Source organism: Engraulis encrasicolus, chromosome 16 (genome assembly GCF_034702125.1).
Source record: "Engraulis encrasicolus isolate BLACKSEA-1 chromosome 16, IST_EnEncr_1.0, whole genome shotgun sequence".
Taxonomy (NCBI): domain Eukaryota; kingdom Metazoa; phylum Chordata; class Actinopteri; order Clupeiformes; family Engraulidae; genus Engraulis; species Engraulis encrasicolus.
In genome coordinates this window covers 15784193-15802702 of record NC_085872.1, presented here as the reverse complement: position 1 = coordinate 15802702, position 18510 = coordinate 15784193, and the positions used below count along the sequence as shown (strand labels likewise).

The 18510-nt window shown below is 40.7% G+C and overlaps 1 protein-coding gene across 1 annotated transcript; it reads right to left on the bottom strand.

The window, feature by feature from the left end:
- Positions 1 to 164: 164 nt before the first annotated feature.
- tfr1a (transferrin receptor 1a) lies at positions 165 to 17280 on the bottom strand. Its single transcript, XM_063218861.1, has 19 exons — positions 17181 to 17280; positions 13253 to 13286; positions 12964 to 13070; positions 12441 to 12669; positions 11876 to 12080; positions 11357 to 11582; positions 10401 to 10523; positions 9870 to 9965; positions 9401 to 9540; positions 7758 to 7927; positions 6858 to 6977; positions 6355 to 6440; positions 6178 to 6241; positions 6009 to 6076; positions 4691 to 4761; positions 4337 to 4427; positions 3318 to 3539; positions 2929 to 3081; positions 165 to 2648 (listed from the first exon to the last, which is right to left on the bottom strand). The coding sequence occupies exons 3-19, from the start codon at positions 12994 to 12996 to the stop codon at positions 2409 to 2411; spliced, it is 2337 nt and encodes a 778-aa protein (XP_063074931.1). The 5' UTR covers positions 12997 to 13070; positions 13253 to 13286; positions 17181 to 17280; the 3' UTR covers positions 165 to 2408.
- Between the last annotated feature and the right edge of the window lie 1230 nt (positions 17281 to 18510).

The following is an 18510-nucleotide window of genomic DNA, read 5'->3' as shown; positions in this document are numbered from 1 at the left end:
AGGTGACCCTAGCTTGTTCCTACCACTTTTTCACAAATAGGCTATCATGAAAAATGTCATATCGACATTGCCATTGTAAATTCCACACCACCTTCCAAGCCAAATACACCTTTGCAGCCAATGCATAGGCCTATATGGTACAAAAAAATATAAAGAATCCAACATTTTTAAAGCAACGCAAAGCTTTATTGAAAGAAGAAGGAACATACATTACAAGACCTTTCAAAGTTTACATAAGAACGCCTATCCTCTCCAACCACAGGATATCCTTAAAAGAAAAGAAAAGAAAAGAAAAAAAAAGAATTGAAAAGAAAAGAAAAGCAGCAGACATGCTGTTACCAGTACCTTCATTGATGACCTAGCTCTGCTGCCTGCAACACTCGTGCTCACTTTAAAATAAAAATCACTAACCCATCTCTAATTCGCTATTTATTGTTGTTGGTATATGATTCGTAATTGTTCATCTGCTGATTTGAATCATGTCTAAGAAGCAACAATTAGCCAATAGATCAAGTGCATAGACGACAGTAAAAGTATAGGAGCGTATCACAGATTATAAATAAAATGTGCACATACAAATAGAGGAAAACAGAGCAGGAAATTGTCACCTTTTTGTTCTCTAACTAAATTACACTGGTTTGCCTAGGCCAGGGTACTCAAACTGAAATTGACTGAGGGCCAGAAACAAAATCTAGAAAGATCTTTTTTGTTTTTGTTTTCATTGACTGAAATTGTACTTGCATGCACTTAATACTCAGTTACATTTCACACATATTTTTTCCCATCATATGTGATAGTTCAAATGTTCTGCACATATTGTGTTCCATATGTTCCATACAGAGTGTGAGCTGTTTCATTGGCCTTGGTCCATTCATATTCCTGTGACACACCAAATTTCATGTTCAAATATTGTTGCACTATCCATTAATGGTGTATGTGGGTCAACTGCAGTACACATTTGAAATGATCTCACGGACCGAATAAGACTCCGCGGGCCAAATTTGGCCCCGTGCCCGAGTTTGACATCCCTGGCCTAGGCTATGTTCACTGATGACATTTCAAAATAAAATAGTGAATAAAATAGGCATAAAAATATGAATTTAAAATGATTAATTAAAGCCCTTAAAAGTGCCATAGTAGATTATGGCTCTCTGGTGTTTAATTTAATCTTAAAACGTACATGGCTCTCATGCCTGCCTCCCTATCAATGCTTTCAATAGAGGGGGAACAAATGTAACACATGGAGTGACTGACTGCTCTGCATCATACCCAAGACAGAGCGAGAGGGGAAAATAAAAGCAAGATTGTGCAAAGCATTGGTAAGTTAACTTAAGGCAAACTAAAGGCTAGACTATAGTTAAGTCAAAATCTGGTTAGAGTTCGCTGCAAGCTATGTACATAAATGCAGATTATGGGAAACACTGTCCCCGATAATGACATCCACCCTACAGTGAAATATGAGGGACACTGCCCTCGATATACATCAACTGGTAGGCAAAAACTACCTTCTTCATCCTTACATTATGGGAGGCACTGCTCCCGATAATGGGTCAGGTTTACAATTAGAAATATACATGCCCCAAAAGACACTTCACCGAAAACAGCCACTTGCAGTACTACATTCTGTCAGTTACACAGGTTAAATAAAATGAAGATTAGTGAAAAAGGTATGGTGGTGAAAATAAATCGGATTTAGTTATGTGTTGCAAAGTTGACATGTGCGGCACTTTTTTTTTTTGCTGTCGGTGGCCGTTTTTGGTGTAGTGGCTTTTGCCGTCATGTATAGATCCATAGCAGATGCTGCTTTGTCAGTTTGACAGTATAACTGTCATAATTATGGAAGGCACTGCTCCCGATAATTATACATGGTAAAAAAGACGTAATAAAAATACTATTTATAGTGAACCCTGTCACTGATAAATTATCAATAACACAACATTTCAGTGTGATGAAGGCAGAATCTACACCATGGAACAATTAGACTTCAACACTTACTGAAGTCTGCCTATGATGCAAATGCAATCATGGACAGAAAAGCAGGAACCAATTCTTTGTAACCAATTTAAAGGCCCTGCTTCGTGTAACGTGACATACTCAAATAATTAACCCCTTCCTTTTAGCACCTCAGAAACTATAAGAGACAATAATGTGACTCTTCAGTTTGGAACGGGGAAACGGAAAACATCATGTAACAACTTCTTTAAGGCCATGTTTTCTACAGAATAAAATATCAATTGTTCTTCTTGGCATTTCTGTTGTATAGTGAATGCTTCTAGATCATTTAAGCACCAACAAGGATCTTTTTAAGGTCTGCTGGATCGAGGGGGACCTGAAAATGAAATAAACCTCCTTCACAAGCAGAAAAATCAAATCATTACGTTCGCTTGACCCGTCTTCTGTTTGAAGATCTAAACATCATTATCCAATTCCCACACATCCCCTGCAAGGGCATTGGCGCAGGTCTGGATCGTCCAGGTAGTCAGAGCCAGCTTGGTCTTCAAGGCCTCCACATCACCAGTCCCTAAACTCTTGAAGGCATCCAGTTGTTCCACAAGGGCAGTCAGGGTGTGCGAGCCAGTACCTAGCAAGATGTGACGGAATGGCTGCGTTGTGGGTGATACATATGGGCTCAGGAGATTGGCCTCCACCTGTAAAACAAAGCACAGATGTCAGTCTCTCCCCCACACCAGATCCATCGGTGTAATATGGGCCTCTTGGTTTAAGGAGGTGATCTTAAGCAAAATGGAGAGCTATGACTGAGAGTTGGAAGGTTGATTTTTTTTCTGTCCAATTCTTTTAGGCTATTTCATATCGTTATTAAGGCAAGACACATCAGGCAAATTCTACAGACATAGTGAATGTGTGATATGGAAATGGGAATCTAATTAGTAATAAATACCACAACATATTAAGACATGTGCACTTTACCCTCATTATGCGGTCATTTATCTTGCGACACTGCTCCACATCCTCCAGGTTGCTTTCCCGGATAACTCGCCTGAGTTCACGTGCGCTTCGCCCAAAAGAGCCTCTGGCCGAGGTAAGCCAGTCTGTGGTCACGGTGCGGGGCAGCATGGAAGACTATGATGAAAGGAAAAACGGTGTATGAGAGGACAGGGCAGCCACAAGTTGTTCTTGTGGTGCCTTCACATCCATGGGTATGAGAGTGCAACAAGTCACCCCAGTGAACAAAGGTTATGAAATGTTCCATGTAAACTAGCATTTTTATGCAGTTAGCAGTACTCTGAAATGTGAATATTTAAAACCACAAAAAACACAACTCTCATGGCGGTTAACCTAGATTAAACTGCACTTACCCGTTTCAAGTCATTGACTTTGTCCATGATATCAATGACGTACTTATTGACGACCTGGCTATACGTCTCCACGCCCATCTTGAGCAGATGATCGTGCACTAGCCTCAGAGCCATGTGGCCAGCAACTTGCCCTGCTGCTCGGATGAGCTGGGCCAGGTTTCCAGAGGTGGCAGCGTTCAACTTGTCTCTTGTGTCCAGTAGTGTGTTTAGGTACGGGTAGGTCTGCGGAAAAGGATAGACAGACAGCACAGGCGAGTTGAAGAACCCTATTGGACAAGTGAAAGACTCAAATGTCCATACAGATAAAGGGGCACAATGTAGGATTACGTAGTTTGCGCGGTGACCGTGGCATGCCTGTCTCAAAATCTACATTGTCATGAAAAAATGCAGTTTAACATAGCGTGCTGTGAGAATGTTTTCATAAGAGAATGCCAGCAGTTGACACAATGTGAATATGTATCTGGCGGAATGTAAGGCAATTTTTTCCTATGAGAAGTAGTCTCTGTCAGAAGTTACATTCAGGGTTCTCTGACAGCGGACCGTGAAAGTGGTCGCAAGAGTCATTGTTCACTTACTATTGACTCAAATAAGCATTGACTAACTCGGGACAGTGATTAATTAAACTTTTAATCCTACATAGTGCCGCTTTAAAGGAGCATCATACGACTGAATATTTCTCAACAGTTTTTCAGTCGGATCACATTAAAGCTTCCCTTTACGTCTTCCTGAACATCCACCATGACTATAAAATCTACACACACACACACACACACACACACACACACACACACACACACACACACACACACACACACACACACACACACACACACACACACACACGTAATGTAATCATATTCCAGGCTTTTGAAGACTCAATGCGGTCGGCTGATGACTCATTTAAGCATCGGCTGACTTGAGGTGATTAATTAACCTGAAAAAGTTACACAGTGTTCTTATAAATAAATAACTTAAAACGTTCCATTACAAATAAGACGTGTCAACACTGAAAGACTCACCTGCTTTCCATTGAGTTGGAAGGACACAGATGGGATGCCAGAAAATGTTATGAATGGATACACAGGGTCTGTCAACTGCAGAGGTTCCAGCCTGTTGCAACAAGCAGAATAGGAATCACCAAATCACCAATGGTGTTATTAAATGGTCATCGCTCATCTGTTTTGAAGGCGCAAGATTCAGCAGAGACAATCCGCACACTTCAAGTCTTTTTTTGTGCAAAGTTTTACTCAAAAAAGACTTGAAGTGTGCCGATTGTCTCCTTTTTTGTTCAATTATTAAATGGTGCTTGCCAAAATCAAAATGTTATATCTTTTAAAAAATAAATAAAAAAAAAAACAGTTTGCCTCACTCACAACGAGGTCTTGCCACTGGCTGCTGTTGCTTGTGAGTATATTGTTTTTCCAGCGTCACCAACACTCTTCACCTGTTAGGATAAAGACAAGAATTACATCTTCATCGAACTCAGAGACCAGCTAAATTTCCACTGCAGCACTAAAAAATGGCATTATAATCATATGCAATTACTGACATATTATATTATACATTATATTATATTATTCTGACAAAAACATCTGTACAGGTGAATGGTTAAAGGTTGAGCAGGAAGGTAGCCATATTGAGCAGCAGAGATGGGACCAAGTCACTAATTTGCAAGTCGCAAGTAAGTCTCAAGTCATTCCAATCAAGTCCGAGTCAAGTCACAAGTTACGACACATTTGACCAAGTCAAGTCCAAGTCCAAGTCGTGCCAAAGCCAAGTCAAGTCAAGTCCAAGTCCAAGTCGTGACAAAGCCAAGTCAAGTCCAAGTTCAAGTCTTGTTTTTTCCAAGTCATTAACAAGTCACCTTGTATTCTACGTGCAATATTGACAATAACCTTTGGTCATAAATTCATTACCTCTTGACACAGCTTTGCATGACCCCCTTCGCCAGTCATGTCCCGAAAATCGACCATGGTATACTATGATTTCAGGTTTTTTTTAGCATGGTTTTTGGTTTTACTAGGTTTAACTATAAATTGAACCATGGTTTTACTCTGAAAACTAACCATGGTTTTACCACGGTTTATAATTATTCATTAAATTACTTTTATCTTTTATCCAACACACACATTGGTGACAGTCCTTTGAGTGCCTTGCTCAAGGGCACTTCAGTCATGGATGGAGATGTAGGAAGAGGTGGGTTTAAGGGTGGGATTCAAACCTGCAACTCTGTGATCTCCAGCCCAACTCCCTAACCATTACAGCACGGCTGCAGACAAGCTTTCATGTTTGTTTGGGTGACCATGCAACCCACACTTGATCATATATATTTTTTAGCATGGTTTTTGACTATGGTTGAAGGTAAATCATTTATTTTTTCTTTCTTTCATGCATTTTTTTCACACACAAAATGCAAAAAAATATATATATTCATTGACTTGGAGCACAATTGCAAGTCATTGCAAGCTAAAACTGTCAAGTCGAGTCAAGTCTCAAGTCAATAGCGTACAAGTCGAGTCAAGTCACAAGTCACTCCTAATATTGGCAAGTCAAGTCTCAAGTCGAGTCATTTGTGACTCAAGTCACAAGTCAGTCCGAGTCACAAGTCACAAGTCCACATCTCTGTTGAGCAGTACATGTGTTTATTGCTGTGTCATTACTGCTGTACTGTGGGTATCAATTACCACTCACCTCTTTCAATGTCTCTGTAAGTAAGTCACTCAGCAACGGGCTTCCACTTGCTTGAAAGGAGCCAGAACCTGAATATTTTAGAAGCACAGCGTCATGAATACACCAGGAAGCATTTCACAGAATAAATGTCAAAAATGTACTGTGGAAAATATATAAAGGGCTGAACTACCTGTCACAACACCATCCAGGCTGATGTAGGTATATGCCTTCATATTCAAAGATGTCAAATAGCCCTAGGGAGACAGAGAAAACATGTTCCATGTTTGACTATTTGCATTTTGAACTACATTCGCGCTTGCAGTGGAATGAAATAATGATGTTTCATCTAAGCACCTGCAGTTCTTACCTCTAACCACTCAGTGGCGCCAACACTACCATATTCACCAGCAGACCAACTGGCAAATACTACACTTCGTCTGGGCATGAACCTGCCTGTGTGGACAAAAACAGACCACTGTAACTAAAACATCTACAGTGAACATTTACTGTATTCGACAAGGACACAATGGAACTCATGTTTGGCATGCTGGCTGTGGCCACATTTCTGGCAGACATGCAGTTTTTTTTTTATTATGCATATTTTCTTACTATTACATGATGTATTCTTTTAACAGCTAGTAACTGAAAATCTGAAAATGTCACATCATGATGAATAACATAGATGGATTATGTTCTACCGAACAGTAAAACAGACAATTAAATCTTTTGAAGTGTTTTACACACAACACATGCCCTGAGCAGGACCTTTCATCCCACTCTTAGCCCTGAAGTTCATCTTATTGTGATGTAAGTGCAATGTAATGTTATGTTTTCAGCTTCCAGCTGACACAAACAGGTAAAGGTTTTTACCTTCTCTGACCATGTTACTGATGGACCTTGCCAGTTCTACTAGCAAAGTTGTGCCCACGGTTGACTTGGCAAATCCTGGGCCCCATGCATCCCTCTGGGCTCCAATCACAACATAGCGGTCTAGAAAACAGAGGGAAGATGCCATGAGACTGAGAAGACCAAAACAACTACGGTACTCTTGATTCTGATACAGGAAACGATAATACAGGAAATGGTAATTCAGGAAACAATAATACATTCCAAGATCCTTCTATGGTGAAACACAGGGGTGACCGATATAGTCTAACATTTGAAGTGTACATAGAATATTTTCAACCATAGACTGTAGATCGTATATAACGGCATATTTGGTATGTAAATGACAGTATACTGTAATGGCTCTTAATGCTTCCTGTAGCACAAAGTAATTATGCAAAATACATTTGTAGTTCATGCACTGTTCAGAGGTGTTGCTTTTGGATTCCCAAATATACACCAAGTTAAACCACTAGGCCAGTGGTTCCCAAACTTTACCATGTCGAGGCCCCCTATATACCGGTAAATTCCAGCCAAGGCCCCCTTACATGGGTCGCGACACACTATTTTTTCGGTGCTCTCAGTCAGTGCCTCACTGGGATGTATAAAACAACGATAATAGCTATAATGTTGAAAGAGGCGATAAATCACTATAATACAGTTACACCTGCCACCCCTGCCCCCCTAGCAAGATCTTGTGGCCCCCCAGGACTCCCTGGCCCCCACTTTGAAAAACACTGCACTAGGCTACAGACTTATTCCCATTTTATTTTATAATCTTAAAGTTGTTTGGTTCAAGCAACACTGTTCAATTAATAGCCTCCTGGTCCTAAATCACCACAGTGACAAAGACATAAAGCAATCTGTCAAGGAGTGCTACTGTACCTTCATCCTGGACACCCTTGATGACACCAAATACATTGTGGATGTTTGTCTCCACCAGGACATTGTTCACCCCCATGGACACAATGTCATTGTCATCTCCCAGCTTGTACTGCACTCCGGACAGCTCTCCTCTTGCCCACACACGGGGAGCGTTACGTCCACCCATGCTCCTGAGGGGAGGGGAGAAAATCGTATAAGAAAACAACAAACATTGGTGTCTTTACGCGCACATCTGAGGGGTTTACTAAGAAGCTGGTTCAGGAGTAAACCAGGTTAAGTAGTTAACAGGTAATTAAAACATCTAATAGAAGAGCCTAGAGTGAGGACTCCAGGCTCTTCTATTAGATGATTTACATCTTAACTTAACCTGGTTTACTCCTGAACCAGCTTTGTAGTACAGGCCCCTGGTATGGGTAATAATTAAAAACGTTGTCCTCATATCTGTGCTCCATCAGCCAATGTTTCTGCCTTTTCAGAGAACACAAAATGACATGTTGTGCTGAATAAATATCATCAGTGGCAGACAAAATATAGATGTAAGTCACTGTGACTCAATGATTTTGTGTAAACATTTTCAGTTTTTATAATATACCGTACGTATTATCCTTGATGCATACTCTAACAAAGACATGCTGCTGTACATTTTATAGTGGGTTTTAAATTAGTCCCACATTAAACACACCAAATACTGATGGAAGACACTAATCCAGTTAAAACTGCTCACTCACATTAACCCCTTAGCGCAGAGCCTGTTATAACCTTACTGTCACCAACATTGTAATGGCTATGTTTTAATCTGTTACTCAAGACTCTCTGCATTGTCATAGCAATGTTGTTATGATTAGTAGTTGAGTATTTTCAGCAAATAGTGAATAGGCCCCCCAGTGACCCCATCTGCAGTAAGAGGCTACGTCAACAATACAGCCTCTGTTCTGCTACTGCATGGTCTCAAGAGAATCTTGAGCATGTCTGACCATATGATTCTTTAGCAGTGCCTGGAAGCACTGTGATCAGCACAGAAAGGCATGGTTCATACTAAATGGATCTTCCATCTCTCAGAGAGATGTTTCTGTTCTACTTTTGGGATGCCTTGTGATTCTTAAGAAAATGAGGACTCCGGGCTCTTCTATTAGATGATTTACCTCTTAACTTCACCTGGCTTACTCCTGAACCAGCTTCTTAGAATAGGCCCCTGACCAGAAAAGCTGACCAGTCCCACTCTTGAACCATCTGTCCTTGTCCCCATGTGTAATCTACCAAGTTGGGGCATTCTGTATGGACCTGTTATATCAACAGTTCCCATCACATCATTAGCGTGAGGCTGAAGTAACACCAAATGGGATATAAACAATTAGGAGAAACGTGTTTCTAGCTATACAAAACATAGAATCTGAGGTCCTGCTTGGCCATTGTCAAAGGTCAAACACGTCAACCACATGTCCACTTTGCAGTGGGCAGCAGGGAGCCTACACCACGGCCAATTCACCTCACAACAATGACTTTATCCCAACACTGAAAGTTAAGGACATCCTACAATCAGCAAATTGTGCATATCCAAACAGATAATGAGCTAGCCAACAGTTGCAGCTTAATTTCTGTAAAAAAAACCCATTTGAAGCTCTGAGTGGAACTGGGTGGAATACCTCATAATAGTTTTGGCCATGCTTGCAGTGATGGTCTGAGCTAAGATACTGGGCAAGCCACTGGAGCGGGTGGGAGGGAACTGGGTGTGTTGAAATGAGGGGAAGCCTGTTGTATAGGGATCCCCCGTGCCTAGATGCACCTGGAAGCACAAAGACAAGGAAAGGGGAATAATTAAAAGGTGTCACAAGCGACTTGTAACAGAGTTAACATGAACATAATAATGAACACTTTACAAACACAATGCATTACCGCAGCTAGGTTTACTGAATGTTAAACTGACAATGATAAACTGTAAATGTTTAATTTCACCATAAAACAAAGTTGTTCATTTATATATTTACGCTTGAAATAAAGGTTTTTTGTAAATAAGCCAATATATTTTTCTGATCCTACTAACTCATTATAATCACGCAATGCTTTGTAGACTTATCTAAAATCTTTTGGCATCCATGTCACTTGAGCACTTACATGACCAAACAGATGAGTTGCATCCCCAAGAGCGTAGTCAGCTGGGTCTGGGTAGATTAGGACACCGCTTGCATCCATACTAGCTGCATTAGCCACCTGAAACAATGCACTGGTGTTAAATACAGGACCCCTTGGAATATGACAATTCCTACATTTACATAAGACATTTAATTCGGAATTAACTCACTTTATTTCTGAATAAATCTTAATTCCGCTTTGAAATCGCCAAGTAAACACCTCTTAATTCGGAATTAAATGAAAGATCAAACAGAACTATTTAATTCTGAATTATTAATTTGGAAATTAAAAACATCATGTAAACGTAGCCATTGTTTCAAAAACATCAATAGTCAAGCGGGGTCTGATCCCAATGTCCCAGTCTGTCTCTCTTCCCAATTGGGAATCTGTCCCACTGCCCATTTTCACCATCCTAATTAGAAAAAGGATTTTAACATATTTCAAGGCAACAAAGTTGCTGCAACAAACTGACAGGATATTGAATATAGTTAATTCGCATTCACATTCACTGACCTTTTCCGCAAAAGATATTTTTCCAGCTCTAACCAGAATGATTCTTCCAGTGAGGTTGGTGGTCAGGTCTTTCAGGTCATCAAAGTCCTCTTTTTGACCATAATGGGCATACACAACAGGACCCTGGTAAAAAAACACACCAAACACATATACTCATGTGAATGAGTCACTGATATAGTTGAATTAGTGTATAACACAATAACAGGTAAGAAGGGGGGTGTGCACAGGTTTTGGCACCCTTGACATGTATAGATTTTATAGCTGACCAGTTGCTGCACAAACTTCTGTTAATTACTTGACAAGATCTTCAGTACGAAAGACTATACAGTATCTCTATCATGAAAAGTGCACTTATTCTTTCTATGCACTGTAATGAATTACTATGTTTGTCCCAAGTTTTAGAGAGTGGCAACATATAGTAGGAGGTTGTGAAAACCATTGTCCTCAAAACGAGAAAAAAAGAGAATTGATTATTATGAATCAGTAGAAGGTTAATGTGTTATCTAATGGTGGGTCCTTGTTAGATTTTCAGTGCTTTTCAGTAACAGCAGTCTATCTATTTTGTTAGGTACAATGGAGTAAATGGTGTAACAGCTATGTAATGTCATGTGCTAGTGTTATAATTACACCACACAAATAGTTTTACTTATACTTTTGACACCTCTGCTTGGGATTTGTGCATGGCAAAAAAGATCAATCTTACTGCGGACGATTGAATTGAATCGTATCGTATCGTATCGTATCGTATCGTATCGTGGGGCATTCTTAAGTATTTTTTAACACATTAAAACAATTCGAAAACTGAAATATATATTTTTTTACATATGTTAAGGTGAAGTTGCAGCTTGCACAATACACAATGAAAGAGAAACCAATTAGAGAAAGTAATTATTTTCCAAAGGCTGTCCAGACTTTCGTATTGTACTGTACTATATGTGGAAGGGTGGGGTTCTGACCTGTGCTGTTCCATTGCCGCTGTAGGCCAGGTAGCCTTGTAAAGACCCCACGCTCTGGCCACGGAATTCAACTGTGTTGGAACCAGAGGCAGGCGGGAGCTGCAACTGCACACTGTGCTCATCAACCCAAGTGTCCATGTTGTTGTCCTTGAACCTCTTCAGCACTTTGTTGGCCAGCACTTCATCACCAGGAGAGCCAGCCTGGTGGTCGTTCCTAGCAAATTCACTGATACCAGAGAGAGAATAAAGACAGGTCACTATCCAGCGTCTTCTCAACAGAGATGCATATTAACCAAAATGCGAGTTCATGGTGATGATGACGATTGAACCTGGGGTGCGTTTCTCAACAGTGTCGTTGCTAACTAAGTTGGCAACTTACTTGGTTGCAATGCAATTTTCCATCGGCAACTTACTAAGTTGCTAATTAGTTAGCAACGACACTGTCGAGAAACGGGGTCTCGAATAGTATTGACAACACAAAACAAACTTAAACACAGCAACAACAGAGATCGCACTTGCCTCAGACTGGCATCTATCTGACTGACAGTCAGCCTGTCTGCTAGCATGGTTCGCACATCACTCCAGTCCAACTGCTTGGGTGCCGAGTCTCCAGTTAGAGTTAAGTCGTCATCGTCGATTGCACTGACAGCAGCAGCCTGCGTCTGATCACATTCGAGCATGGTCTTATCCTGTTTCCGATGCACCAAGTATCCAATGAGATAGCCTTAAAAATACAAAGACAAAAAGGGACATGTATTCACTTGTATGGTTAATGGATGTATTTACTGTCTGGTGGATTTTTAGCAATATCAGCGGACAAACTATTCATGGAAAATCAAGCAATATTAATAGACAAAAGAATTGATACTGTATTAGTATTGCTAGATTTTCCATTATTAGTTTGTCTGTTAATATTAAACACTATGGTGGGTGGTGAAAGCTAAGCAGTATAGGCCTAAGGCCTTGCAGTTATCATCTGTGCAAGAACACACACACACACACACACACACACACACACACACACACACACACACACACACACACACACACACACACACACACACACACACACACACACGCTTACCAATGATAAAGATGAGTAGAGTGGCCGCGATGAGGAAACAGATGTCTCTGGGGCTGCGTGCTGGCTTCTTCTTGTAGTACTCTCGCTGGTGGTTCAGGTGCTCTCCCACCCCATTGGTGCCCACTTCCTCATCCGCCTCGGGGGAGAGTTTCATCTCCACCTGGCTGTCTCCACCCTCCATGTTCTGGGTGAGACTGAAGCGCGTGTACGACTGGGGCTCCCCATTAAACTACGCATATGAACAGAAGGAAACATCGAGGACAGCATTTTTCTTGTTAACATACCGTATGCAGTATGTTTCTATTCTGTCAGTACTGATTTCAGCATGCTATAACTCAACAGTCAATTTATCTTCTATGCAAAAACCATTATACATACAAATGTATTGTGTTGAATAGAATCAGAATAGATTACTGTAAAATCAATTATATTGTACACACACACACACACACACACACACACACACACACACACACACACACACACACACACACACACACACAAAGGTAATGGTACAACTAACTATTTTGGATATTGTTGTCCTGGCTTGATCCATTTTTCCGGCCCCCCAGGTGATGATGAGTGTTGATGAATGGTGCCCCTTTAACCGAAATGTCCTCAGCAGATACCCTAATGTTTAAATTATTAAAGACATTAACATGGATCATATAATTTACAATCTCTACTTCACATGTTGGGTGAGTTGCAATGCATATCATTGCACTCGCTGAAATATGCAGGCAAATAGCAGCGGTATATCACTTCCTAGGGTACATTTGGTTTATTTAAATGTAAGCTGATCTGAAACTTACTTTAGTGTTGTTTTTTCTTCTTCCCCACGGGGATCTACAGAAAGAGAAACAAAGAGGATAACGGAGCTGCTTTATTAAATGTGCCCAGTTCAGCGGGATCCTATTGGATATGTGACCTTGACTCTCCTCCACCTCTTGTGAAAACAGATGATGGTTACAAAATCTTTTTTTTTTTCCTCTGACACTGCTTCATATCTTCTTTCAAAGAATTCGATTTTCCTTTCTTGACCCTAACAGAACACAGTGGCACGATGTTACGACACATTCGGTGCAGCGTGCATGCTGCATGACTGTAAAAACGACACTCTAATCTCGTATAGAATGTGAAAGAGACCTGCTGAGCCCTACCGCCTGCTAATTCACAAACTGTTTTAAACACAGACAAAAGTCTGCCCAGGAAATACAGGCCTTACACTCTAGTAGTAGCTTCCGGTGGCTATACATATTTCCACCTTCTGCTTTTTACAGACATTTATAGCTAACACCTGTCCAGCACCTGGCAAATCAAACTGAAAATAGCTCAGGGTTCCTCCTGGTCTTGACTTGTATACACCCCTCCTTGTGTGGATGGCCAACACCATTTTGCTGAGGGCCTCGTGGTTACTGGTGCAAGCTAGCCAACAGGCGAAACAGGCCTTCAAATACCATGGGGTCAGCTCTATGTTCCCACAGCCAAATGGTCCCACAGCTCATTCCTGCTGCGTCATATTTTTAAGATGTCATTCAAATATAGGCCCTATGTTCCACAACTCCATGTTGCCACATTTCTGAGTAAAAAGTGATGTGGGACCAATGGACAGTGGGAACATAGACACGCTCCCAATACCATCAAAGGGCCTCAGAGGCATGCCAAACTTGAACATTTTAACTGAAAGTGTTGAGTTTTGGTCAAAGGGCTCAAACAAGGTCTAGAAATGCCCCCTGATTATTGGTTGGGTTTAATGCTCCTGAAAGATGGAGCAGTGGTAGCCCTCTCACCTAGTTGGCACTGAGGCGGGGGCATACCACAGAGTGCACAATGGCGTGACAATGGTCCCAGCTTTACCCTGGTCTCCGGCCAGCAAGAGGTTCACCTTTACTACTTATGAATTGCAGGTCCTTTTTTTTGCTTTTGAGAGTACCACAAGTATAGACACCTGTTGCCATGGTTTTGCACTGACTTTAGGAGAATACTGCTAGTTTGAATAGCACACGGTAAAGGTTTCATGGAACCAGGGCAACTCTCTTTTGATACTGCAGTCATATTGTGCCATTTGCTGAAAAGTAGACAGGCTTAGAGGTCACAGTAAAGCAAAAGAAGTAAAGAACAAATTGAAACAACGGCGGGAAAACTGTTCAGCTCTAGAAGGAAACTCGCACAAGTTTAAGATAGCTCACCCCTAATCAGCAGCACAATCCTCTGCCATTAGCTTGCTTCACGTCATGCTTGTGCAAGATAGTGAGGGTGTATCTAGGTACACGCCCTGCCTCACCAGAAAAAAACTAACCTCTTATAATAAGATTAAACTGCAGCTCATATTTCAAGCTGAGAAGATGAATATTCCAGAGAATATAACAAGACAATTTACATCCGCAACGTGGTGAGAGATCGTCCGGAACTAGTGTAGCAATAATACTACTATCACTGTGGGAACCGGGAGAGCGCATTTGGCATTTTGGCATCCCCCCCCCACCCATCACACACACACAGCACACCAAAATTAACACTCTCAAAATGTTATCAGTTAGTAGTGGAAACGCAGACTCCTCAGCTTTCTGAGGACAAGGTTATTCTTCAGTGAGCCAGCCACTTCTTTGACGTCACGTCAGCCCCTATCACACACCTGTCTATTGTTTTAAACATGGCAGATACTTAGCATGCACATTGTAGTCATAACTGAATGCGACTTCATTGTTTGGTACAATTGTATCCTTTTCCAGTGGAAATAATATAGTGATCCAAATCCTCAAATGTGCTGACATGCTTTGTTCACATTATTGTGTGTACACCACTCACAATATTGGCAGTGCACCAACTAAAACGAAACTTGTTACATTACGTGTTCCTTTCAGGAAAATGTGCCGTGCAACTTATATTAGAAGAAGGATAATGCAAACATTAATATTGTGACATTGTCTTCATATTCAGTTATCAATACAATTTTTCTACATGTTTATTTGATCACACAAAATACACTATGCCATGCTTATTCTGATAGCTTATTGTTAAAACTAGCCTGTATAAAACATTTCAGGACCATGGTCAGTTCCAGTGTTCTATTTACTAAAAACAGAAAACTAGTTAATCGGACAAAAAACAAAAACGCTGGAATATTTCATTACTTCAGGAGAATTATTTGTGGTTTGTTGCCACAGAATATCTAAAATGTGAAGAGACTATACATTCTTCAATTGGATCTTGTGAACATTTGTGGAAACTGTGAGAATAATTCTTAGACTTAGTCCACCTATCTTATAAGTTTCACAACAAATGGCAAACCTATTGCTAAAGAAAGATTAAACATGTTTGGTAGTAACCAATTACACTGGCAGTTGTCAACACATTTGGCTGTTATAGTTTCCACGAAGTCTGACCAGAAGTTGGAAATAATATGTACATATAGTCCATAATAAGTGCAATACAAAGAAAATGCCTTGCACTTCTAAATTAGCGGCAACAGAGGCTGTAGTGTGGAGACTGTAGTCACTGGGTCTAGTCTGGCACACTAACCTGGTATGAGAGGTCAGTGAATGATTAAAGATGGCTGGATCACTATAGTGTATTAAATATTCGGAGGAAACCAGGGAATTTCTAGTTGTGCAACGTTTCTGGAAAGCTTATAGCAAAGGGTTAACCACTGTACTTACCTTAACTAGCCCTATATTCTCCCCAAATTGGCACAGACCCTTAATCCTGGTGGGAACATGGTGGGGATTTCAAACCCCATGTCATCATGTGATGGTCACATTGGATTTCACAACTGCGCCGTTGCTACACTCTTCAGCAGAAGTAATGTGTAGATCTAGGCGTATGTGCAGGGAACTAACCTATTCTGAATTAAGTATAATACCTGTTTAACGACATGTAATTATAATACATGTACAACGACATGTACAATACACGCGCAACACACTTAAATAGCAAAAGTACACTAATTGCAATATTCAATTTCTCTCTCTCTCTCTCTCTCTCTCTCTCTCTCTCTCTCTCTCTCTCTCTCTCTCTCTCTCTCTCTCACACACACACACACACACACACACACACACACACACACACACACACACACACACACACACTTTTTAATGAAATGCCTTTGTGTGATATGTAAGATGCCAAGTGCACCTGTTGCACAGATACCAGCTCTCTGTGCGACTTCCTGTTCCAAACAGGTAAATTAGGTTCATTCAGAGATACTATATTACTTTTCAGCCACCAGACGTTCTCCAGAGCGGGGAACCTTGGCAGTTAAATGAGATAAAATGAACATACTGGTGACGGTCAAAATCTGACAAATTATTTGGCCCGTTCAAACCAGGCAGACACCAATCAAGTCAATGGATACCCTACACTTTAGCGTCGCGACTCATAGGCTATGTATGTCAAGGACAAGGTCAGTAAGTGCATTACTCGACCACACGTGCCATAACATTGACGCTACCTCAAAGGCTGCCAATGCTACTGACTGCTGGGAAACACATATTATTGAAACATTTCAAACAACCGGCACCGACAGCGCGAGCGAGTGTCTATGCCATTCGAACAAATCTGGCATAGCCAATGTTCTCTCAGAATTAAATGTCTTCACGTGGTGCCGGTACTCTTCTGAGCATGACCGTGCGCCAACTGAACGAACGACCATTCCAACCACATTGCAACTTCAGCGTTAAAAATGTTAATTATCATCTTTTCATATTAATTACCACGAGTTTAAAAGACCACGCAACTTACCAGCGCGCACGTTCTACCTCGCCAGTGCGTCCGCGGTGCTCACACACTCCTTCTGTTGACCTACCCAAGCTTGACTCCCACTTCGGCATGCAGACCTTCAGCGTGTGCTTTACGTCACTCATCGTCATTTCCGTGGTGGTCCAGAGCGCCCAGTTATTAAGGTACTGTCAAGTGCCCCCCACATGTAGCCCCCCTTTTTTTAACCACGTTTGCTGCGTAAAACGGGATTTGAATTGGGATTAGAGTTGTAATGCAACTAAATCCACGTGCTCCTTCTTTAATCGGCTGTCATGGTTGACTTTACGCGTACTGCTACGGTAACATGTTATGTTCACATCGTATAACGATGTCATAAAAATGGTCAGAAATGCCGGACTCGACTTGGGACTGGGGTCATTTTTCTCACCTTGGATAACCCCATTAGGCTATGCCGCCTTCAGAGTTCCGAATAGAGAGACCGATAGCCTATTTATGGCAGCCTAATCAGTTTGGATATATTATTATTATTAGACATTTATAATTACAATAATAATAATAATAATAATAATAATTATTATTATTATTATTATTATTATTATTATTATTATTATTATTATTATTATTATTTGTAGACTTAAAGGACTGAAATACTATTTCATTCAGTTGACTTGGCCAATACTGAAATACTATTTCACTATTCAGTTGACTTGGTCAAATATTTTCGAACGTCTTCATCTTCATTTTAAAGGAAAACTTAATCATCGGGTTGTCTTAACGGAGGGGTGGGGGTGGTCAAAGTTGCTCATTCAGCATGTCCATGTTCTTGTTGGACTATTCAGAAGTGGAGCAAAAATCAAAGCCAAAATCAACCGGACAGACCAATGCCACCTGTAAAAATACTGTGAAGGCTTTACTGTATTCTGAATCTGCACTTAGCAGATTTTTGTAGGAAAGGATTGTTTAGAAAAATATAAAACAGGGAAATGTAGGCTATTGGTAAGGAAAATGAGTCCAAAATCAAGTGCTGGCTTTAGTGCTGCTGGCTTTGGTGTAGGCCTATGGTTATTAGGCCTACATGATATAGTGTTAATCTAACAGAGAGAATGAGTTAAACATGGCTTCATTAGTTCCCTAAAAACCCTTGAGAATACATTTAGCAGTCTCCAACCTCAGCAAATGCAAGTAAATGAACTGTAATAAATGGTTGTTGTAGTAGCTGCATTTTCTGCACAGGAATCTGAGACTCCTAGTGTTGTTGGCATGCCAACGACATTTGTTTCTTCCTCCCCTTTCAGTCAGAAACAACATTTCTATTCTTTTCTATTCAGATTTCTAGTGAGATCTGCTTGTA

Coding starts and splice junctions, on each gene's coding strand:
- tfr1a (XM_063218861.1), bottom strand. CDS start 12,996: ATGGATCAAGCCAGGACAACAATATCCAAAATA. Junction 6,978..7,757: donor CAAGGGTGTCCAGGATGAAG/GTACAGTAGCAC, acceptor TCTGTTTTCTAG/ACCGCTATGTTGTGATTGGA. Junction 3,540..4,336: donor TCCAACTCAATGGAAAGCAG/GTGAGTCTTTCA, acceptor CCTTTTCCGCAG/ACCTACCCGTACCTAAACAC.